Genomic DNA, 23,846 nt, shown 5'->3' on the forward strand with positions numbered 1-23,846 from the left:
AGCTCGTTTGTATTTGGCTGTGAGAGGCGACAACCAATAGGTGTTGGAAGGAATCACAGGAAATGCGTTGGCGAGGAAGTCACTGTTACCTGCAGACAGATGAAGAGAGGGGGAGGAAGGGTAGATGAGAGGAGCTGCCTCCTTGGGAAATAGGCACAGAAACACTGTTTAAAACCTTCTATCATTATTACTTACTATAAATACCTAATGATAACATTCTGATAACAGCGGGGGAACAATCAAGATCACTTAGTCTAGATGGTTCTAGTAGAGAACATAGAGGAGTTAACCCTCAGATCCGCCAGGCAGGGAAGTTGGTATGAGGTTCTCTGAATAAGTTTAAATGTGTTCCAGTCTATTTGATAGTTGATGTGCCTGGTCCCCTGTTTGTGAAGCGGTTTGCTGTACTTTTGGGATTATCTTGTGACCTTATAGCCCTGGTCCTCTCACTCAGTCTAAGCCTCTTAGAGGAATGAAATGGAAGGCTGTCCCTTCCCCCTTCATGCCCATCTCCCCCTCTCATCACTCTGGCCGTGTGTAAAGCATCTGTCAGCTCACATCAAGCCAACAGACCAAACCAAAAGTCTGTAGTTCTCCTGCTATTCTGTATTGTGTTGGAAAAGTGATGGCCATATAATGACTGGATACACCATCTCTCTGATTCATCACTAGCTAAGATGCAAGTTTTTCTCTGTGTGTGTGTGTGTGTGTGTGTGTGTGTGTGTGTGTGTAGATGCTGTTGTTTCCTGGCCAGCCCCTCTCCCAGTCCGGTCGCTACTCTGTTTCCATGAGTGGTGAGCTGTCCATCACCGACGTGCACCTGGAGGATTCTGGGTATTATATCTGCCAGGCCATCAGTGTAGCAGGAAGTGTCCTGACCAAAGCCCTGCTGGAGGTGGAAGGGGGTGAGTTTGAGGGATGGAGGGGGTTACTTTGGGATGAGGAAGGGCATATGGTACTGGGAGAAGAGCCCAGCAAAAATATATTGATATTACAACACACATACCTGTATATGAATGGGAAGATAGCCTTCGACAGCTCTACATAAACACTGTCAAATAAAGTGGACATTAGTGTGTGTGACAGGACCCACTGACATAATATCCTGTCTGTTCTTCCCTCTCACCCATAGGTCCTTCAGACCGTGTTCCACCAATCATCCGTCAAGGCCCAGCCAATCAGACGTTGGGTCTGGGGTCCATTGCCCAGTTGCAGTGTCATGCGATTGGTGGACCCTCACTAAGGATCATGTGGGAAAAGGACGGGGAGAGGATTGTGGGGGATGACCCCCGCATGACCCTGATGGAGAACGGGACACTGCAGATCACTAATGTTGAGGTATGTGTATGATGTCATGGAATAAAAATATGGCTGTGATCTGGTTGTCTTTTGATCCTCATTAATAAATTAGTATCGCACGGCTGTACAGAAATGCCTGCCATCCATCATTGTTACATTTGTACTTTTTCCAAAACCAGAGGGCAACCAACAAATGTTTTTATGTTCTCCTCCATTATAAGTGCCACTCTGTACCACTCTGAAATCAAGGTGAAACTGAATTTCAAACCGACCTCTCTGGCGCGATTACCTGCCTATGCAGTGTGTAATTGTAATGTTAATGAAGGGGCTTGTTTGTAAATGTAAATGTGTTCTGCTTTGATGAAAGAGCAGTCCATGGCCCTTTTGTGCTGTGGCCTCACCTGGAGGTGAGCGTGCGGAGCGGGGAGAGCAGCCTGGTTTGTGCTAATTGACTATGGTCACGCATGATTAACGATTTCAAAGCCTTTAATTACATCTCTGGCACAACTCTCTCTCTCTCTCTCTCAGCAGTGGTGCTCAGCAAACTTGGAGCATTAACACAAGGTCCAATGCATCATTGAGGCAGGGGAAATCTGCCATGTCACTGCGCTCAATGGAACAGAAGAGATGCATTAGCTTGGCATGGAGAGAGAGAGGGAGGGAGGGGAATGGAGAGGACGAGATGTAGCGGGAGAAAGAGGGGCTAAAAATATTTAGCCTAGCGATGCCCCCTCTTTGTCTTCAATATTTCAGCAGTGGTTAAACTCACAAAGAGTTCATCTGTCCACATACTACCAATCCATAAACCAGAGGTCGATGCTGTGGTGAATGATCTAACATGAATTTGTTGGTTACAGTAGACTGGCACTCTGCCAGCCCAGTGTTAGTAACACCATTAGGACAGTGGAGAACATATTGCTTCTTTGTTCACTGCATATATATATAATGTGTATATATAATGTATATAATACAGTACTGTGGAAAGGGAGAGCAGGTAGACCAGGGGTGTCAAACTCATTCCATGGAGGGCCTAGTGTCAGCTGGTTTTTGTTTTTTCCTTTCAATTCAGACCTAGACAGTCAGGTAAGTGGAGTGACTTACTAATAAGTGAGCTTCATTCATTAATCAAGTACAAGGGAGGAGCGAAAACCGGTAGACAATCGGCCCTCCGTGGAATGAGTTAGACACCTGTGAGGTTGACCATGCACATGGGGAGATGAATCACATTTTGACTGCTGTTCTCTCAGGAGTGTTCAGCACATATGACTCCTTCTACTACTGTGGCTGAGTGATGTCTGCTTTGTGGCAAAGTGGCATTTCATAAAATATTTTAACTTTACACTTCTAAAAGTGAGTCTCAGGACGGCGGCAGAGCAGTGAACAAGGAAGCAATTAATACGTAAAAAGAGGAGATCCGCTGAGATTTGCTCCACTCGGATTAACAAACACAGAAAGTATCTAAAGCACTGTGGTTCCAATGTTTTGGGTCCCCTCTCCTCGTGAAAGGGAGCTAAAATGCAAATTTCTGTTGCTAGGATAAGGATTCGGGAATGTACACTTGTGTGGTGTCCAGCGCCACGGGCGAGTCGAGCTGGAGCGGGACACTCACCATAAGAGGTAAACACACACTCACCTTGGTGCCTCACAAAACCATACAAACCCCATTGGTTTCAAATGATACAGTAAATGTACATTATACTTTATGGAAACCTACTTTCCTGCTTTAGCTACAGTATTCATCACTACTATGTGTAGATAAATAGAATTGAAAAATAAACAGTCAAACTCAGACTATATCCTGGTACACCAAGTTACCATTATCACACACCACCACTGTCTCATGTTATCTAATGGCGTATCCCTGTTTGTGTCCCAGAGGACGGAGCCCCTGGGTCATCAGTTCCCCGAGTGTCAGAGTCCATCCAGCTGCCAGGGCCGCCCCAGAAGCCTGTGGTGACGGATGTGACCAGGAATACAGTCACCCTCACCTGGCAGTCCAACCCCCACGAAGGTGGGGCCGCTGTCACCTCCTACATCATCGAGGCCTTCAGGTACGGTATGACATGCAAAGACTGGGTACCAGAGACATATTTAGAAACCGCATTGTCCAACCTCTCTTAATACATGGCTCTGCAGGGTAATATATAAATAGGGGATTTCTATTTCAATGCTGGGTACTGGGGTCTTTCTAGGTCTGTTGCTATATCAGTTGTGTCCTTGATTTGTATTCACATACAGGGATTCTCCATTTGGTTTAACATACATGTGCAACAGTGGCAGGAAATAATGACGTGAAAGGAAAACGAGCCATGCCAGATGAAATCAAATCATAAAGCATTCTGGAGCAGAGAACATAGAATCAGTTGCATGAAGAAAAAAACATAATTTTCCCTGTGGTCCTGGACGGCACTGACCTGGGGCTATGGAAGGAGAGACTAGCCAGAGAGCTCTTATCACAGAGGCAGAGAGGGCAGAGGCTCTGGGCAGGCAGAGCCAGACACACATACAGGCCAATAAGCTGCCTGGCACTGAGACTGACAGCACAGTTTGAGACAAGACATTCCCATGGGTAGCTGTTAGATGAAGTTTGAGGAAAGTAGCTAACAGAGCACAGTCTTTAAATAGAGCTAGCTGCTGGATGGGGACGTCTCCTATTATTCCTCCACTAACCCTCCTAGGGCTAGAGAACAGGGCTTAATGGAAGAAGAGGGATTGTTGGAGGATAGCAGAGGGCAGATTGTTACTCAGGTCTTATTTTTACCTTTATTTAACTATGAACAAATTCTTATATTCAATGACAGGAACAGTGGGTTAACTGCAGAACTACAGTTTTATTTACCTTGTCAGCTCGGGGGTTCAATCTTGCAAACTTTCGGTTACTAGTCCAACGCCTGCCGCTCCTTACCTGCCCCTTATCTGACACCTACTGTAGTTAACTTCTTATGGCTGCAGGGGCAGTATTGAGTAGCTTGGATGAAAGGTGCCCAGAGTAAACAGCCTGCTCCTCAGTCCCAGTTGCTAATATAGGCATATTATTATTGGATAGAAAACACTGAAGTTTCTAAAAACTGTTTGAATGATGTCTATGAGTATAACAGAACTAATATGGCAGGCAAAAACCTGAGAAGAAATCCAAACAGGAAGTGGGAAATCTGAGGTTGGTCGATTTTCAACCCATCTCCTATTGAAGACACAGTGGGATATTGGTTGTTGCACTTCCTAAGGCTTCCACTAGATGGCAAGTGTCTTTAGAAACTTGAATGAGGCTTCTACTGTGATGTGGGGCCAGATGGGAGCTCTTTGAGTCGGTTGTCGGGCAGAGAGCCAGGGCCTGGTCACGCGCATTTCACATGATAGCGACCTGCGTTCCATGGCTTTTCTACAGACAATGGAATTCTCAGGTTGGAACGTTATTGAAGATTTGATAAAAACATCCTAAAGATTGATTCTGTACTTAGTTTGAAATATTTCTACGACCTGTAATTTAACTTTTTGAAGTTCGTCCGACGTTCGGCTGGACCTGCATGAGCGTTTCGATTTGTGTACTAAACGCCCTAACAAAAGTATCTACTTGGACATAAATAATGGACATTATCAAAGAAATCAAACATTTGTGGAACTAGGATTCCTGGGAGTGCATTCTGATGAAGGTCAAAGGTAAGGGAATATTTATAATGTGATTTCTGATGACTCCATGGTGGATAATTTTTTTACATTTTCTTAGCGCCGTTATTGCATGGTTTACTTTCTCCGTAAAGTTTTTTTGAAATCTGACACAGCGGTTGCATTAACCTTTCTACTCGACAACATTCCGCTGAAAAGGCAGCGCGCAAAATAAATAAAAATTTTTATTTTTTATTTTTTTTAAACATGTAACTTTCACACATTAACAAGTCCAATACAGCAAATGAAAGATAAACATCTTGTTAATCTAGCCATCGTGTCCGATTTTCAAAAATGCTTTACAGCTAAAGCACAACATATGATTGTTAGATCACCGCCAAGTTGAACAAAAAGCAATTTTTCCAGCCAAAGATAGGAGTTACAAAAAGAAGAAAAATAGATTAAGTGAATCACTAATCTTTGATCTTCATCAAATGACACTCATAGGACATCATATTACACAATACATGTATGTTTTGTTCGATAATGTGCATATTTATGAGAAAAAATCTCAGTTTACATTGGCGCGTTATGTGCAGTAATATTTTGATTCCAAAACATCCAGTGATTTTGCAGAAATACTCATAATAAACATTGATAAAAGATACTAGTGTTATTCACAGAATTAAAGATAGACTTCTCCTTAATGCAACCGCTGTGTCAGGTTTCAAAGAAACTTAACGGAAAAAGCATAATCTGGGAAAGGCACCATTTTGGAAAAAACAAAGTTAGAAGCAACACCATAAATATTCACTTACCTTTGATCTTCATCAAAAGGAACTCCCAGGAATCCCAGTTCGACAAATGACAGATTTGTTCCATAAAGTTCCATCATTTATGTCCAAATTTATGTCCATCTTCATGCATTTCATCCAGACAAAAACTCGAAAAGTTACACTCCTTTAGAAACATGTATAGAATCAATCGTTCGGATGTTAACATAAAGCATCAATAATGTTCCAACCGGAGAATTCCTTTGTCTTCAGAAAAAGCACTGGAACACGAGGTAACTCTGTCGGGAGCGCTCGTCATGAGACCAAGGCTCTCTGCCAGACCATTGACTCAGAGGTCTCATGAGCCCCTCCTTTATAGTAGAATCCTCATTCAAGTTTCAAAAGACGGTTGACATCTGTTACGAATCCCTTTTTGGCCCGGCAGTCTAGGGGGGATGGTAACGAGACCCGTAACATAACTCATGCAAATTATAATAGTGACAAAGTAAAAGTGCGAATGAAAAACCACAGGCAACTTAATTACCGTCAAACACTCTCACACTGTAAAGGGGGAGCAGGAAAAGGGGCTGAGCTGGACCCAAGGAAAGAAACAAATATCCAAAAACACCCCTAAGCTAGACTAGCCTACTACTATACAGCTAACTAACTAACCAAAAATACAGTGGTGGGGTCCGCCCAGTTCTACCTAGTGTTCTTAGACAAAGTAGTCCCACGGGTAGTGTATGCCCATGGGCAACTTGTCTTGGTTCCCTCTTTTTCCACCATCAAACACCATAACACAAACAATACTCACAGGTGGGGACAAAGTGATCTGGAGGTGCTAAAACAAACGAGAACTACCGAGAGATTGTATGACAGTGAGATTGAGCTTCAGAGGAAACAACTGAATGGGTTTTTAAACCAAGGGAAAGGGGATGTGATTGGGTAATGGAAACAGGAGGATGTGTGTCTTCTGATTAGCGACTGATTGGGGAATGATGATTTCCACCTGTGAGGAGGGGAGAAGGAGAGAAAATAAATATACACACACAGGATACACACACAGAATAGCTGTATCCGTAACACCCCCACCCTTAAGAGCAACCCATGGGGATTGCGACCACAATATTTACAACACATACCAAAAATCATCATATTTACACACGAGACAAAGCATCTGCCAACACATTTTCACAACCCTTTTTGTGGCGGATCTCCAAATTATAATTTTGTACAATCAGCGCCCAAAGCATAAGGCGCTGGTTGTGGTTGTACATCCGGTGGAGAAACACTAACGGGTTATGGTCAGTATATACGATTACTGGTAGGGCACTGGAACCAATATACACCTCAAAGTATTGCAGACATAACAACAAAGCAAGAGCCTCTTGTTCAATAGTTGCATAGTTTGCCTGACATTTGTTAAACTTTTGTGAAAAATAACAAATGGGATGATCCACTCCACTCTTGTCCTACTGCAGTAGAACAGCACCAGCACCTCTGGAACTAGCATCTACCTCAAGTTAACGGTTGTTCAAAATCCGGAGCAGCAAGTACATGGGTATTGCATAAGAGTGCTTTCACAGTATCAAAAGCTATCTTACAATAAATGATCTTGCCAGACTGAGCAGTAGCCTTCCCAAACTCGCACTTTGCCAAGTTCAGGGTTAGAGAAGCAGCTGCCAAATGTTCACATACTACCCTTAGAGAGTCAACATGATCTGACCACTCAGACGAATAAATCACTAGATCATCAAGATATGCACTACAATTGGGAACACCAGCTAATACAGAGTTAACCTGTCGTTGGAAAGTGGCTGGTGCATTCCGCATCCCAAAAGCCATGACTGAGTACTGTAGGAAGTTGTCTGGGGTCACAAAGGCAGAAATCTCAGAAGCCCGTGAGGTTAACGAACCTGCCAGTAACCTTTTAAGAGGTCCAACTTAGTTACATAATTAGCAGCACCAATAGTGTCGATACAGTCGTCCAGTCTGGGTAAAGGGTACGAATCTGGCATTGTGACAGAATTTACCTTTCGATAATCTGTACATAACCTGGACGTACCATCAGGTTTAGGAACCAGAATGCAAGGAGAACTCCAAGGGCTGGAACTTGGCATAGCCAGGTCATTCTCCAACAAATATCTCACTTCATCCCTCATTTCTTCCTCTTAGAAGCATTGATACGATATGGGTGTTGCTTGATAGGGGCAGCATTTCCAACATTGATGTCATGTTCCAACACGTTTGTGCGAGTAGGAACGTCATTAAAGAGACATGGAAAACTGTGTAGTAGCCTCACAATATCGTCGGCCTGTCCGTCCGTTAAATGAACCAGACCTGATTGGATAGACAGCAGCATTTCTGAGTTGGGCAATCTAACGCACTGCTGCTGAGTATTGCGCAGCTCCAATCCATCAACATCATCAGTATGACAGTCCACTATCATAGCAGTAGAAGCAGAGGAGACAGGCAATAACACCAGTACTTGGTCACCTGGCTGTAGTGGATGAGAAACAGCCTGTTTATCATAGTGTCTTTTCAAACTCCTTTGTGAGGAAGACAGAGCTTCCTTTGCGAGAGCACAGGCTTGGTGTAGGCGCTCACGAAAGTGACTAACGTAGTCCAACACATCATCTCCTGTACACAACTCTTGACTTTCATTGGTCTTTCATTGGTCTTCTCACTGTGTGACCAAACTCTAGTTCAGCCGGGCTGAACCCTAGGGACTCCTGTACAGTTTCACGAGCAGCAAACAAAACTAGAGGAAAACCCTCATCCCAATCTTTCTCAGATGCCAAACAATATTTACGTAGCATAGACTTCAGTGTCTGATGCCATCTTTCAAGCGCACCCTGAGACTCTGGGTGATATGCACTTGCCACCCGGTGCGTAATTGACAAGGATTTTAACACCTGTTTGAAGAGCTTTGATAGGAAATTAGTACCTTGATCACTTTGTACCACCTTAGGTAACCCGAATGTCGTGAAGAATTTAATTAAGGCTTTACTCACTAGCGGAGCTGTAATCCTTCTCAGAGGATTGGCCTCGGGGTATCTTGTAGCCATACACATGACCGTTTAACAAAAACTGGTTACCCGATTTTGTCTTCGGTAACGGTCCAACACAATCAACCACCACATGTTCGAATGGTTCACCTATGACAGGTATTGGACAAAGAGGAACCTGATTTGGTTTTCCTGTTATCTGACGTGAGGCATGTCTGATAGAACTGAGCCACATTTTGTTTTAAACCTGGCCAAAAGAAATGTTGAAGGATCCGATCATAAGTCTTGGTGATTCCTAAATGACCAGACCACTGGTGATCATGAGCAAGGGATAACACATTTTGTCGAAAGGCTGTAGGAATCACTATTTTGTAAACAGCATTCCAATCTCCACCCGCGTCAACATGGGATGTCCATTTACGCATGAGGAGATTACCATCAAGGAAGTAAGCCACGTTCTTCTTCTTTACCTCATCCAATGATACAACACTATAAAAACATTGAGCAAGCTTGTTGTCAACCTTTTGGTTAGCAATCAGCTGCTCACGAGTGACTGGTAACTGTATTGCATCAGCAATAAGTTCAACATACTTCGATTCTTCCCTGGGCTGTTTGTCAGAGGTGATCAGCTTCCCAGAGGTAGCACACAGCATATCCTCTTGATCAACCTCTTTGAACAGCACAGTGTTCGACAAATCTATCACGTCCCCCACTTGTCGTGCCTGAGCACGAGTGACAGCACAAGCGGGGAACACATGTGGATAACTCTGTGCCAGCTCATTGGAGAGAGAGTGGTCACTTTTATCCATTACTTCCAATATGGGTACTACCTTTCCTCCGGAAATATCGTTACTCATTATAAAGGTCACACCTTTTACTGGCAACATAGGACGTACCCCCACTCTGAATATTCCACTGATTAACTCAGTTTACTTTCGCAAAGTGCAATGGCACTGGGACAAAACCCATTTCAATACCCTGAACTAACACACGAACCACAGTATGCATCGTCAGATAAGGGCAACACATCAGACAATATAAACGACTGCGCCACTCCAGTATCTCTAAGGATTTTAACTGGACTCTGAGACGCGTCGTCATTCGTTATGGACACAAACCCCTCAAATGAACGGTTCATAACTGCGGTCGGGGACTGGGACTTTCAAACTACAGTTACCCTGAGGCACCTGTTTCGTTTCAGACCTCACAACCGTACGAATTATACCAACACCTGTTGGCGGCTTGGCACGAATAGGCATCCCTTGTTTGCGTTTAAGCAGGAAGCAATCATTAATCATATATCCCACCTTATGTTAATAGAAACAGGGACACTCATTTTTCTGGCGTGATTGATATACTGCTGGCCGACTAGGGCTAAAAGTAGGCAAGTCAGTGGCTCTACTCTCAGTATGAGCCGAAAACACACTCTTGTGCGTCAACACAAACTCGTCTGCCAACACAGACGCTTCTGACAGGGAGGATACTTTCTGTTCGTTTAGGTAAACTACAATGCTTTCGGGTAAGCAGTTTTTAAACTCTTCCAACCAGATTAAACCAGTTGCACTTAGCCATCCCGGATCCGGGATCGTGAATACAGCCTCAAGCTCATTACCATAACGCAACGTTAACTATTCATGAAAATCGCAAATGAAATGAAATAAATATGCTAGCTCTCAAGCTTAGCCTTTTGTTAACAACACTGTCATCTCAGATTTTCTAAATATGCTTCTCAACCATAGGAAAACAATAATTTGTGTAACAGTAGCTAGCTAGCGTAGCATTTAGCATTAGCATTAGTGTTAGCATTCAACAGGCAACATTTTCACAAAAACCAGAAAAGCATTAAAATAAAATCATTTACCTTTGAAGAACTTCAGAAGAGGAGACTCTGTTAGATAGCAAATGTTCAGTTTTTCCTGAAAGATTATTTGTTTAGGAGAAATCGCTCCGTTTGGTTCGTCACGTTTGGCTACCAAAAAAAAACGAAAATCCAGTCATCAAAACGGCAAACTTTTTTCCAAATTACCTCCATAATATCGACTGAAACATGGCAAACGTTGTTTAGAACCAATCCTCAAGGTGTTTTTCACATATCTCTTCGATGATATATCGTTCGTGGAAGTGTGCTTTCTGTCCTGAATCCCAGGAGAAAATGCCCGCAACTGAAGATTACGCACCAATTTAGACAAAGGACACCGGGCGGACCCCTGGAAAATGTAGTCTCTTATGGCCAATCTTCCAATGATATACCTACAAATACGTCACAATGCTGCAGACATCTTGAAGAAACGACAGAAAACGCAGGCTCGTTCCTGGTGCATTCACAGCCATATAAGGAGTCTTTGGAAAACAGAGCTTCAGAAATTCTGCTCATTTCCTGTTTGAAGTTTCATCTTGGTTTCGCCTGTAGCATGAGTTCTGTGGCACTCACAGATAATATCTTTGCAGTTTTGGAAACGTTAGACTGTTTTCTTTCCAAAGCTGTCAATTATATGCATAGTCGAGCATCTTTTCGTGACAAAATATTGCGCTTAAAACGGGCACGTTTTTTTATCCAATAATGAAATAGCGCCCCCATAGACTCAACAGGTTAACTCCCGGAGAGAGTTGAAATCAGTTACCTTACTAGCAGCATGCCATTTATCAAACAGATTTCCCTTGTCTCTAGCAAATTCCACATAAGTCTTACTAGAAGACTTCTTATGAGACCTAAATCTCTGTCGGGATGCCTCAGGCACAAGCTCATAGGCACGAATAAAAGTAGCTTTGACCACTTCATAATTCAAACTGTCTTCCAGAGGTAGTGCTGACAAAACCTATTGGCCTTTACCAGTTAATTTACACTGAAGTAATAGGCACCATACCTCTTCAGGCCATTTCAATGCTACGGCTGGCTATACGCTCAAATACACAAAAATAGGAGTCAACCTCCGACTCTCTGATCAAAGGTACTAAGGCAATCTGCCTACTAATGTCGAACGTGTTGGAAGCTCCAGCTGGTGAGGACGACTCACTAATAGTCACAGCTGGAACGGAGGCTAGCCTCGCTGTCTCTGCCTCCAGTTCCATCTGGCGCATTTTGAACTCCATCTGCCACTGGTCTCTTTCTTTTTCTGCCTCAATTTTACACATTTCCAAATCTAACTGCCGCTGTTCTCGTTCTTTTCAAGTTTACACATCTCCAAATCTAACTTCTGCTGTTCTCGTTCTTTTTCAAGTTTACACATCTCCAAATGCCGCTGGTCTCTTTCTTTTTCTGCCTCAATTTTACACATGTCCAACTGGAGAGTCTCCCGCCTAATTTGGGCTCTCTCTTCCGCCTCCAGTTGGAACTGTATTGAACGGACATCCCTCCTGGCATCACCGGTTGACAGTGGGGAGAGTGGATCAAAACAGGGCAATGTGGCTGGAGCTTTAGCCTCGCCCTCGTTCTCAGACACCACTGGGCTTAGAGGAGCAGCAACATCCCCTACAGGGGTAGTAGGCTCAGGCAGCGGTATCACAAGCACCTGCTCTTCCAACAAAACATTTAACACTAGCTGTTTAACCTCCGCCTTAACTACATCCTGCGGAATCGATATAGAATAATGGTCAGCCAAGGTCTGTAAATCAACTCAAAAACCTCCCACGAAGGGTTATCCAAAAAGGATCTCAAATCAAAAGTAGCCATCTTGAACTACTACACAAGAGCCAACAAATAGCAAACACTAATGCCACATCAGCTATGACGCTCAACACTGAACCAAACCACTAACACGAGCGGCATGGGTGTCAATTATGACATATCCCGAACGAGCCCCCACTTATGTTACGAATCCCTTTTTGGCCCGGCAATCTAGGGGGGATGGTAACGAGACCCGTAACAACTCATGCAAATTATAATTGTGACAAAGTAAAAGTGCGAACGAAAAACCACAGACAACTTAATTACCGTCAAACACTCAGGGTTTATTTGAAAACACACGGTAAAGGGGGGGCAGGAAAAGGGGCTGAGTTGGACCCAAGGAAAGAAACAAATATCCAAAAACACCCCTAAACTAGACTAGCCTACTACTATACAGCTAACTAACTAACCAAAAATACAGTGGGTGGTCCGCCCAGAACCTAGTGTTCTTAGACAAAGTAGTCCTATGGGTAGTGTATGCCCATGGGCAACTTGTCTTGATTCCCCCTTTTTCCACCATCAAACACCATAAAACAAACAATACTCACAGGTGGGGACAAAGTGATCTGGAGGTGCTAAAACAAACAAGAGATCTACCGAGAGATTGTATGACAGCAAGATTGACAGAGAGATTGAGCTTCAGAGGAAACAACTGAATGGGTTTTTAAACCAAGGGAAAAGGGATGTGATTGGGTAATGGAAACAGGAGGAGGTGTGTCTTCTGATTAGCGACTGATTGATGACTGATTGGGGAATGATGATTGCCACCTGTGAGGAGGGGAGAAGGAGAGAAAATAAATACACACACACACACACACACACACACACACACACACACACACAGGATACACACACGGAATACCTGTATCCGTAACAACATCTAGTGGAAGCTGTAAGGAAGTGCAACCTCATCCATATCTCAATGTCTATTCGGTAGGCCAAGCTTTGAAAAACTACAAATCTCATGTCCCACTTCCTGGTTGGATTTTTCTCAGATTATCGCCTGCCATATGAGTTCTGTTATACTCACAGACATCATTCAAACAGTTTTAGAAACTTCAGAGTGTTTTCTATCCAATACTACTAATAATATGCATATATTAGCATCTGGGACAGAGTATGAGGCAGTTCACTCTGGGCACGCTATTCATCCAAAAGTGAAAATGCTGCCCCCTATCCCAAAAAGGTTAAGGAGAGGTATATCTATATTTCCATGTCTAACAATTGTATGTTCGACATTTATAATGAGTATTTCTGTAAAATGATGTGGCTCTCTGCAATATCACCGGATGTTTTTGGAACTAGTGAACGTAACGCGCCAATGTATACTGAGATTTTTTTATATAAATATGAACTTTATCAAACAAAACATACATGTATTGTGTAACATGAAGTCCTATGAGTGTCATCTGATGAAGATCATCAAAGGTTAGTGATTAATTTGATCTATATTTCTGTTTCATGACTCCTCTCTTTGGTTGGAAAAATGGCTGTGTTTTTCTGTGAGTTGGTGGTGACCTAACATAATCGTTTGTGGTGCTTCGCTGTAAAGCCTATTTGAAAAATTGGACACTGTGGTGGGTTTAACAACAAGATTACCTTTAAAATGGTATAAGATACATGTATGTTAATGGGATTGCAGCCCTAAGAAGTTTTAAGGAGCAGGTCAGAGTTCGAGCGCTGCTTCCTTAAGGCGTCCACATGCTTTCCAGACAAAACAGTTTGGAGGAATATGTGCATATATTATGACAACATTTTGTGATGTGTTTTTGTTCGTTTTGTACTTCAGAAAGGTTTTTTCGCCTGTTCGGGCACACATTTTTTTTCTTCGGAGCCGAAGTTTTCATCCCTTCTTCAGTGATTGGTCAACAGTAGGGATTCTTATTTTTTTGTCATTCAACCAGAGACGACTCGCTTTCATGCACATTTTTTAATTGAGAAAGACTACAACAAACATCTTAGTAGTAAATTACGCAACTAAGAAATCCTCCGCAAAAACGTCAAAATTAATGACAGATTTCGGGAGTTATTTTAGATTAATTCAGAGTATTTTGAGGAAGTGTTTACTGACTACGGCATCTAAAAATGGTCAAACAGTACTATTGACGCTTTTTCTTGTTTTTCAAGTGAAGGTCTTTTAAGGGAGTTTGCGAGCACACTCAGTCGGTTCCCGGCTCAATGCTAACGCGTTTTGACTGGTTGGTTATCACTCACTGGGTAATTGACTGGACAAATCATACCATAGACTAGGTAATATGTACTATAGGTCCTCACTGGACTGAGACGATAATAGCATTAATTTACCCAACATTCATCAATGCTAGAGGACCCAAATTGTCAAACCACACTCATTGTTGCGTTATTTATCATATCAGGATAAGGACAAGGCCAGACAATCCTCCCAGAATTCAACCTGTAATTGATTGTTATTTTCCAGCCAATCCGTTGGCAGTGTGTGGCAGACGGTAGCTGACCACGTGAAACAGGAGAAGCACACCGTCATCGGCCTGTACCCAAACACTGTCTACCTGTTCATCGTCCGAGCAGTGAACTCCTACGGTCTGAGTGACCCCAGCCCAATCTCTGAACCCATCAGGACACAGGGTCAGTATGGACACAGAACAGCATATAATATGTGTATAATCACTCAATCACTTGGACTTTTTCATAGTAAAGTGTCCTGTGCTGTTAGGCTGTTCTGAGTGCAGTGTGTTATGACATTAGGATGTTTTCAGTACAGTGTGGTATGACATCAAGCTTTTCTCAGTGCAGTGTGGTATGAAATCAGGCTGTTCTCAGTGCAGTGTGGTATGACGTCAGGCTGTTCTGAGTGCAGTTCTCTTGTGGTGTTGTAGATGGGAGTCCAACAGAGCAGGGGGTAGACCGCAGACAGGTGCAGAGAGAACTAGGGGAGGTGTCTCTCTACCTGCAGAAGCCTGTGGTCCTATCACCCAGCAGTGCCCAGGTCTCCTGGACTGTGAGTAAAACTGAGTGTCATAACCTGGAGAAACAATATGCAACTTTGTACTGTGCTCCATACTTTATAATATCTTGGGAAATATATAATTAACCACCTCTATGTCCCTCCCCCTGTGTTCTGTCATTGGTCAGGTGTCACGTCAGTCTCAGTACGTGCAGGGATTCAGGCTGCTGTACCGCTCCACTGGCAGCGCCTGGTTAGTCCAGAATGTGAAAGTGGGGCCTGAGCTCACCACTGTCCTATCAGACCTGCACACGGACACAGAGTACGAGGTGAAGGTCCGCCCCTACTTCAACGAGCTGCAGGGACTAGACAGCCCCCTGGTGCAGCTACGCACCCCTGAGGAGGGTAAGACACGCAGTGGGATGCAGGATGTTCCTTCTTTGTGAAGTCCGTAGGCATACAGCAGTTCACTACATGTTATTGTTGCTGCAAGGGCAGTAAGAATCAATTTTCCTCAGACTTTCCCTTAGAATTTATAAAGATTTGTTTGCTTCTAAAATGACTCAATGCTGTGATGTATTACTGTAGGACACTACAGCACATGCGTATAGGAAAATGTATTTTATTGACCAAAGTCTCTTTGATTTCCTGGCTCTCATTAACCGACAGTTATCCATGTTCACATCCTTCCAGTGTTAAGTGCTCCCCCGCAGGCTGTGTCGGTGGTCCAGCTCAGCAACAGCTCTAGCATCAGTGTCTCCTGGGAACCTCCCCCCGCTGATGTTCAGAGTGGTACAGTCCTGGAGTACAAAGTAAGATTACAGAGTGGAGAATGTTGAAGCTGTACCTGGTTGGAGGAAAGTGCTACTCTAGACTACTGTCTGATGTTAATTTAGTGAAAAGTGGGCAGTTAATTAGTCACTATAGCTGGTCGTGGGAAAGAGAAAATGTATTATTTGTTTGAATCATCAATGTGCTGATTTTAAGCAGTCGGTTTTATCCTTGTTGCCAAAAACATGCTGTGCTGAACAGAAATGCTGTGCTAGTGGTTTTAATTAAACATTGCTTAGTATCAGTTAACAGCAACACTTCTGTAGGATGCAAAAACACAATTTAATTAATTTAGTCCTCAGATTTAAATCACTTGTCCTCATCTTTTCGATTGGATCTGCTCTTGGTTTGCTTTGCAGTCAACAAAAATAAACATTTTTTTCTCAGACTTTTCTGGGAAGGCGTTTTAAAGCCTATCGTATTACCATGTCGTGCCGGCTAGCAACAAAATATCTCCACTTCTGGTTCAGTTGTCCTCTTGGCAACATGATCGACTTGATGCTTCTAGTGTTATTAAATGTTGTCTGTCGTTTCTGTCCCTCTGGAGTTTCTGTCCCATTTCTGTCCCTCCAGAGTTTCTGTCCCATTTCTGTTCCTCCAGAGTTTCTGTCTCTCCACCACTCAGTATCAAGCTTGTTTCTCTGTCTGCCAGGTCTGGTGCCTGGGGAGTGACACTGAGTTGAAGACAGAGAGCCATATCAACAGGACAGTTGATGGAGCGGGGTTGTCCATCCTACTGACTGGGCTGCTGCCAGACCTCCAGTACAGTGTGATGGTGGCTGCAGTCACCAACTTGGGAGTGGGTGAACATAGCCCACCTATAGACCTGGTCCTCAGTGAGTCAGCTTTACCACTAGAAGAGACCCTTCCTTAGATGCAACATTAATAGCCAACATTAATAGCCAATTAATACCCTGGTCCTGATTACTAAAGACGAGGCTTGAGGTTTTTGAATTGTTTGTTACTGGTATACAGTATATCAACACTACTTGCTAGAAACCAATGGGGTAAGTTAGTTGTCTGTTTATTCAGGAAGCCATATTGGAAATGAATTTGCCAGACTGATAACCTGGACTCTCTATCATTCAGCCCTGTCACTGGACATGCCTTCAGACCCTCTGCAGAAAGACAGCAGCCTCAGTCTATCAGAGCAAATCACGGGAGTGGTCAGCCAACCAGCGTTCATCGCTGGGTTGGGTGTGGCCTCATGGCTGGTGCTCATGGGGTTCAGTGGTTGGCTATACTGTCGCCACCGCAGGAGGAAAGAGCTGGGACACTACACCACCTCATTTGCCTACACACCTGCAGGTATACTGTAACATCCTTAACCTCAACCCCAACATTGTATTCACATAGCATACAAACAATACCATTAGCATTACACCACTAATCTGTTCCAATCCTGTCACCATCACGTTTGCCAAGTCTGGGTATCTGAGTGTCTTAAAATGTGACTTGTTGTAATCTGTGGGTTCAGAATCCTAGTGTTGCTGTGATCTATGCCTTTTAGTGTATCTAGGTTAAACTCAGCAGCATGGCTGCAATGTGTTTGATGCCATTCCCCTCAGCAGCCTCCACTGCTTTGAGTAAGATGTGTTTTTAATTGCAACAATTGCTTTTGTTGTTTTTCCTGCAGTTGGATTTGCTCACAGTGAAGGATCTGGTCTCAGCAACGGAAGGTAGAGATCTTGGTTTTACTCAGATTTTCAATGTAAACAAGAATCAAATCAAATTTTATTGGTAACATACAAGTGTTTAGCAGATGTTATTGCGAGTGTAGCGAAATGCTTGTGTTTCTAACTCCGACAGTGTAGTAATATCTAACATATACCCAACACACACAAATCTAAGTAAAGGAATGAGTGGACTCTTTTTTTACAAACAGCATAGACTTACAGTAATATCTGACCTTTTAGTTATCTCCATCTGCCTACAGTAGACCAGGGATGCTGGACTCCAACATGGGGAACTACCCATGGCTAGCAGACTCCTGGCCAGCCCCTGGCCTTGCCCACAATGGAAAAGACTCAGTCAACTGTTGCTCTGGCAAACTGGACTCTACAGACAGATACTACAATGGTGAGAGCCCACAGTCACTTCTTGCAACTTAGGGTGGGATAAAATGCAGTAGTTTGAACAGAGGCAACATTAATAGTAATAAGCCCCCATTGTTGCTCAAATGATGGAACCTATTTGAGCTTTTGTGATTGGCCAGGAAATTGCAGAGGGAAGATGAAGTGGTTCATTCAAGGAAATGGGTTCCACTTAACATTTTTTATTTACTTTCTATTTCTGTCCCGCAGTTGGCATCTCCAATTACCTGAGCCAGTCTGAGAAGTACAGCTCAGTGTCCACAGAGAGTCCCATCTACAGCACCATCAATACAGCTGCTGCTGAGGACCTGCAGGGTTTAGCATACTACAACAAATACTCCAACACCCCCTACACCCAGGGCTCCAACACCCCCTACACCCAGGGCTCCAACACCCCCTACACCCAGGGCTCCAACACCCCCTACTCCCAGGGCCCTGACCCCTATGCCATTACCCCCGTCCTCTCCAACTCGGGCCTCTTCGGTCTGGAGCAGGACCTGGACCAGTTGACCGTCCAGTCTAGAGAGTACGCCAAGCTGCAGTACGCCAGGACAAGCAATGGTACAGGCAGCTATTACACTTCTCATGTACTGTAGTTAAGGGCTCATGGAATGTTCGTTAGTGAGGATATAGCTAACTCTGTTACATAGTTGATGTGGGTGTTTGTATGCTGTACATACATATGTTTAACAGAGCTAATTTCTAATGTTCTCTTCAGCTTGATTTAAATAAGTGTGTGGGTTGTCTGCTGTCTCTCTACTGTAGCCAAGCTGGTGAAGCAGAGGTCCACGTGTCCTCCATCCAAGCCTGCACCACTCAACTGGGAGGATGTGCTATCTCTACCACTGCCTGCTAATAAAGAACGGGGTTACACTAAGAGAGACAGGGATGAGGGGAGGAACAGGTAACACCTAGCGCCATATCCCCTGCAGACACCCTACCATGGGATAGCTTGTTAAGTACAGATGAGGGAACTAACGGTGTATGGAGGGAAATGTCAGTTGAGGGAAAGAAAGCCAGGAGTGCTGAAGTTGTTACATATTGAACCTTTTCTCCATAACTCATTGTGATTTTTCCTGATGTTTCCTTTTTATCTATTCTCTGACACCCTCATTTGAGGGCTGTGTTTAGTTTGAATGTATGGCTTGCACTCTATTTGACCTGATAGTTCACCTGAACTATGTAGCAAGAGTTCGTGACGTTAGGGCCAGAACCTGTCCTCCGATTCTAACCAAATTGTAAACTCTAATGATGTTTACTATGGTTAAAGTTGGAGTTAAAAACATTCTTGTCTGGAGGCTCAGGAGAGACTCTTATTATGGCTGCATCAGGGGGAGTGTAGAGTGTCCTCTAACTGACTGTGACAGATGAGATTGTGGCCATAACTGGGGGGACCTAGCTGCTCTGACTGTACATCGTCTTTTGTAATGACATTAGCCACCGTCTGACAGTGTGGATTAGCACTTTCCTGTTTCAATAACATGTCCTCTATTAAATCTGCTCTGATGTCCTCTGACGTTGTCACGGCAACATAAATCATTTGAAGTCACTCTTGTGTTTTGTAACCCAATGCTGCTGGTTCCTCTTTTAAAATGTAACTCTGTCAACTACTGTTACTGTCTCTGGATATGGCTGTTAATGTGCCTCGAAGACTTTTCTTGATGTACAAGTATTGTGTAAGATAGACCCCTTGATTTATACTGGGGTCTTACTGACAATGTTTTTCACTGAATGTGTCAGGTCCTCTTAGTTGTTAAACCAGGGGTCTTTTCTCCTCTTCCTCCTGCTCACATTAGCTCAGATGAGGATGAGGAGGACTGGTGTCCCCCGCTGCCAGCCAGGACCTACCTGATGGAAGGCTCCAGGGATGAGTTACCCAGCCTGCCCTCCTCCAGAAGAGAGGAGCTGACCCAGGGCTCCACCTCCAGCCTGCGGTCCACAGCCATACTTCCCCCCTCCCCTCAGGAGGAGACACACCCCCTCAACCCCAACGACAGCCCCCCGCTGCAGCACTTTGACCTGCTGGCCTGCTACGGGCCCAGTTCTCAGGTCTCCCATTCCAACCACAACCTGTTTGCCAATAAGGATGATGCCAGCGGGCCATATGATGTCAGCGGGCCATACCACACCAACCAATGGGGAGACACCTCCATGGGGGAGAGCTATATTTCAGAGAGGAGTGGCGGAGGAGGTTAGTTGTACACACCTGTCCCCCTGTCTTTACAAACCTGTTCCCCTCTCATAGTTCTAATGCATAGGATAATTATTTATATGTGTAGCTAGCCTCTTGAAAATGACCAGCCTGGTCACAGAACTGTATGTGCCTTAGCCACGTCCTTTGTCATGCATGCCATGCATACAGTCTGTGTTTGGCATGATAATGAACTGGACAAGAGGAGTTGGCTAAAGCCCACACAGATCTGCTACCAGGCTAATCCATAAATGCATACTTATCCTGAATTATTCAATGTTGTCATGTTACATTAACACCAAGTATTTGCATATGAAGATGGCGCTTCCCTCTGAATGTCTACTTGATGATGACATCACTGTTCTTTTCTGTCAGGACAATCTCCTCCTTTCCTGGCTGAGTCCGCCCACGCTACTCAGGGGCACAGAACCAGGAGCAAGAAGAAAGTCCTCAGGGAGGGCCAGCACCGACGAGAGCTGCATGACCAAGCAGGTAAGACATATTGGACAGTGGGCTACATTTATGTTATCTTCATATCTTCTCTTTGGAGAGGCTTTTATACAAGACAACACACACAGCTTTTGGAATAACAAGTTATCCCAGCTTATTATTTGCAAGAACTTCGAAATGTCTCTTACTGGCTCTAACTTCTTGGTATTTAAATGCACATGAGTAACATTCCCGCCTTGGGATTCAAGCCACATCCTTACAGTACAGTGTATTTTCATTTTGGTAATTTAACAGATGGTCTTATCCAGTACGTATGGTTAAAGTCCTATAGTGTACATCCAACTGTGAATAGATAGACTGCAGTTCTTAAAAGAGGCAACCTGTTAGGTCAAATGAAGGCAGTTTTTTTTATCATGAGTTGTCAATCAGTCTGTGCAGACCTGCCCCCTCCGCCGGCCCCACCCCCTGCAGCAGACGACCCCCTGCAGCTCCTGGCTGATGTGCTGGGCTGCAGCCGGACACCGTCGGCGGACAACTCGCCGGCTCTGCAGAGGAGAGAAGACTACTCCTCAACCCATAAGAGGGGGCCTGCCATGTGGGGCTCACAGGGTATGCATCAAACCATCTAATTAATGCAAATGAATACAAATATGCAAATACACATACAGTACAGTATTATAAAAGCCACAACCACAGACACATATTGTGATTGAGGTTTAGTAATGCTCCGTCTACATTCATACGCATACAAATCCTCTGTGGACTTAAAATAATGCATTGGTTTAAGCACACATATCTAGCAGCAATCCCCTCTACTCAGGTGGACAGAGATGGTGGAAGGTCTAGTCTGGTTCAGCACTTAGAATCTGACCCATATAATTCCAGCTGCACTTTTGAGTGATTGCATATTGTCATCTGCAGATGAGGGTGTAATCCCGTACTGCCCATCCAGCTTTTTGCCCCGGGGCCAGATGTCAGACTATGGTTCCCTTGGTGGAGGGGCGTCCTCGCGGGCTTCAACAGGACAGAGAGGGCCTGGAGCTGTCCGGAGGAGGGACGAGGTGAGTCCAGTATGAAGGACAGCAGGACTACCTGGTCTGGCTCAGTAGAGACATGATCTTAGTCCTATAGTTGTTATCAGTGTTGTTGTCCTCCTAAAGTCTAGTACTGTAGTGGGTTAATGTAAGGCAAGGATTTGGTGATAATCCAAGACAAGTTTGGGTCTTCATAAGTGTTGATTGGTGTGGCACAGAGAGACAAGAGACCCAGTGGCCCAAGACACACCTGGCTCTCCGCTGCTTTAATTTCTCTACGAATCTGGTATGGTTTATCCAACATGTTTAATACAAACAATATTAATTCCAAATCAAGACTGCAGTGTTTCCATCTATTTTATGTTGCACGGGGTAGATTATGGACATGTCAAACTAATGTTTTGACAATGGCATAGATGTCGGCAAATATGGGTGGTCAGTAGATTTATGAGAGCTCAACATAAATGCACAACTCATATTTGTGTGACTAAACCTTGGCTAAATTACAGTGTCAGGATTTGTTTTTGGCACCAGTCCCATGGGATGATTGTGTTGTGTGTTTGTTTGTTTACTTTCAGAACCTCATGTAGCTGGAAGCAGATTATGTGATGTGAAGTTCTCCGCCATGTGTTTTTTAAAAGGTTCTTTTGCTGCTTCCATTTTTGCTGAAATCCAGCCTGTTGCCATGGTGTCAAAGAAGAGCTGAAGACAAAAGTGGAAGCATTTAGGCTTGCCACCGGCTTTTTCAATATTAGTTCATATTTTCGTTTTTTATTTATTCATAATTTGTATGTGATTTGATGTCCTGCCTCTGTATATAAACATCTTTGCAACTTTTTTTAAACATGACCTGGGATAAAGATAATATATTGTATTTTAAGAAAAGGGAAAGAAAGTCTTAAAATGACTATAGATATTATACATCGGATGTTTGAATGTACCTTAAGTTTATTGTTTACCATGGTGATGTTTGTGTAATGAAAGGATATGAGGCAGAAACTCTGTTAACAAGACCTGATAGTTGGGCGTCTGTGAGGTTCTGTGAGTGTGTTGACAGTTTCTCTTTCTCTCGCGCGCGCGCTGTCATTGTGGAGTCAACCTCCTGCTTCTTCTAAACCGGCATATCGATCTTTTCAACAGCAGATGAAATAGCCTTGTCATTTTAGGTTGTGATGCTGAAAATGTGTGAACCTATACCCTTGTTAAACACCAATTGTTATGTTCTGTCATCAGTGGAATGATTTGTTAAAAAATACCAATAAAACATTTGTTACTCTAAAGACATGTTTCTCTAGACTGTTTCCTGGAATCGATCTAGTGTAGGTAATCCTATCCTAAAAACCTGCTATATTGATTCACATTTCCAAGAAAAAAGTACCCTTTTCCCTGGGTTCTTTGTATTGTGCCACTGTGCACTGACTTTTATGTAATAGTTAACTGCTAAACCCAGACAGATTTCAGATTGAGTTTTCTACCAGACAGTAGAAAGTAGTTAACAGTAAGGTGGTGAGGGGGACAACACAAAACTACAGTAGAGAACTGGATCAGGCAGGGATATTCTACAGTTAAAAGGTAGCCAGAGGAGGGAGAGGTGTTTATTTTGTGTGGAATATTGGGCAGGATATGTGAGGTGTGTTAAATCAACTGACTGGCTGGGAGCGTGGTGGATGAGGTTGGGAGAAATGAGCTGTTTCTGAGAAATGAGGAGCATGTGAGCTGTTCCACCTGAGACACACTCTTCCCGGGTCTCTAAAAGCTCCTCTGTGTACAATATGAACCTCCTTTATTCTGTGTCTCTAGTGACTGGTACACTGGTATCAATCATAAATCCATGCAGTTATCTTTCAATACGGTCGGTCTCGAGCCATTCTGAAAACCTCCGCTTAAGATCCTGTTAGGTAAGTAAGTACATGTAGGGGTTTGTTTTAGAATAGAATGTTTTTCCTTCAGAAATAAACAAACATCCACTGAGATGTT

At 43.7% G+C, this 23,846-nt stretch overlaps 1 protein-coding gene across 2 annotated transcripts in view; it reads left to right on the forward strand.

Annotated features, from left to right (window-relative positions):
• LOC139382468 (roundabout homolog 2-like) overlaps positions 1–23,128 on the forward strand; it is a 60,941-nt gene extending 37,813 nt beyond the window's left edge. The window contains exons 8-26 of one of the 2 annotated variants that reach the window (XM_071126533.1): positions 734–905; positions 1,133–1,338; positions 2,835–2,916; positions 3,176–3,350; positions 14,785–14,951; positions 15,203–15,324; positions 15,459–15,675; positions 15,964–16,082; positions 16,754–16,937; positions 17,191–17,409; positions 17,738–17,780; positions 18,038–18,180; positions 18,405–18,755; positions 18,960–19,098; positions 19,991–20,385; positions 20,761–20,877; positions 21,265–21,444; positions 21,757–21,896; positions 22,448–23,128. In XM_071126533.1, the coding sequence (XP_070982634.1) occupies positions 734–905; positions 1,133–1,338; positions 2,835–2,916; positions 3,176–3,350; positions 14,785–14,951; positions 15,203–15,324; positions 15,459–15,675; positions 15,964–16,082; positions 16,754–16,937; positions 17,191–17,409; positions 17,738–17,780; positions 18,038–18,180; positions 18,405–18,755; positions 18,960–19,098; positions 19,991–20,385; positions 20,761–20,877; positions 21,265–21,444; positions 21,757–21,896; positions 22,448–22,459 (3,183 nt within the window). In that variant the 3' untranslated portion in view covers positions 22,460–23,128. The remainder of the gene's footprint in view (positions 1–733; positions 906–1,132; positions 1,339–2,834; positions 2,917–3,175; positions 3,351–14,784; positions 14,952–15,202; positions 15,325–15,458; positions 15,676–15,963; positions 16,083–16,753; positions 16,938–17,190; positions 17,410–17,737; positions 17,781–18,037; positions 18,181–18,404; positions 18,756–18,959; positions 19,099–19,990; positions 20,386–20,760; positions 20,878–21,264; positions 21,445–21,756; positions 21,897–22,447) is intronic. The other variant, XM_071126534.1, reaches the window with a different exon arrangement.
• Positions 23,129–23,846: the final 718 nt, after the last annotated feature.

Source organism: Oncorhynchus clarkii, chromosome 24 (genome assembly GCF_045791955.1).
Source record: "Oncorhynchus clarkii lewisi isolate Uvic-CL-2024 chromosome 24, UVic_Ocla_1.0, whole genome shotgun sequence".
Classification (NCBI taxonomy): domain Eukaryota; kingdom Metazoa; phylum Chordata; class Actinopteri; order Salmoniformes; family Salmonidae; genus Oncorhynchus; species Oncorhynchus clarkii.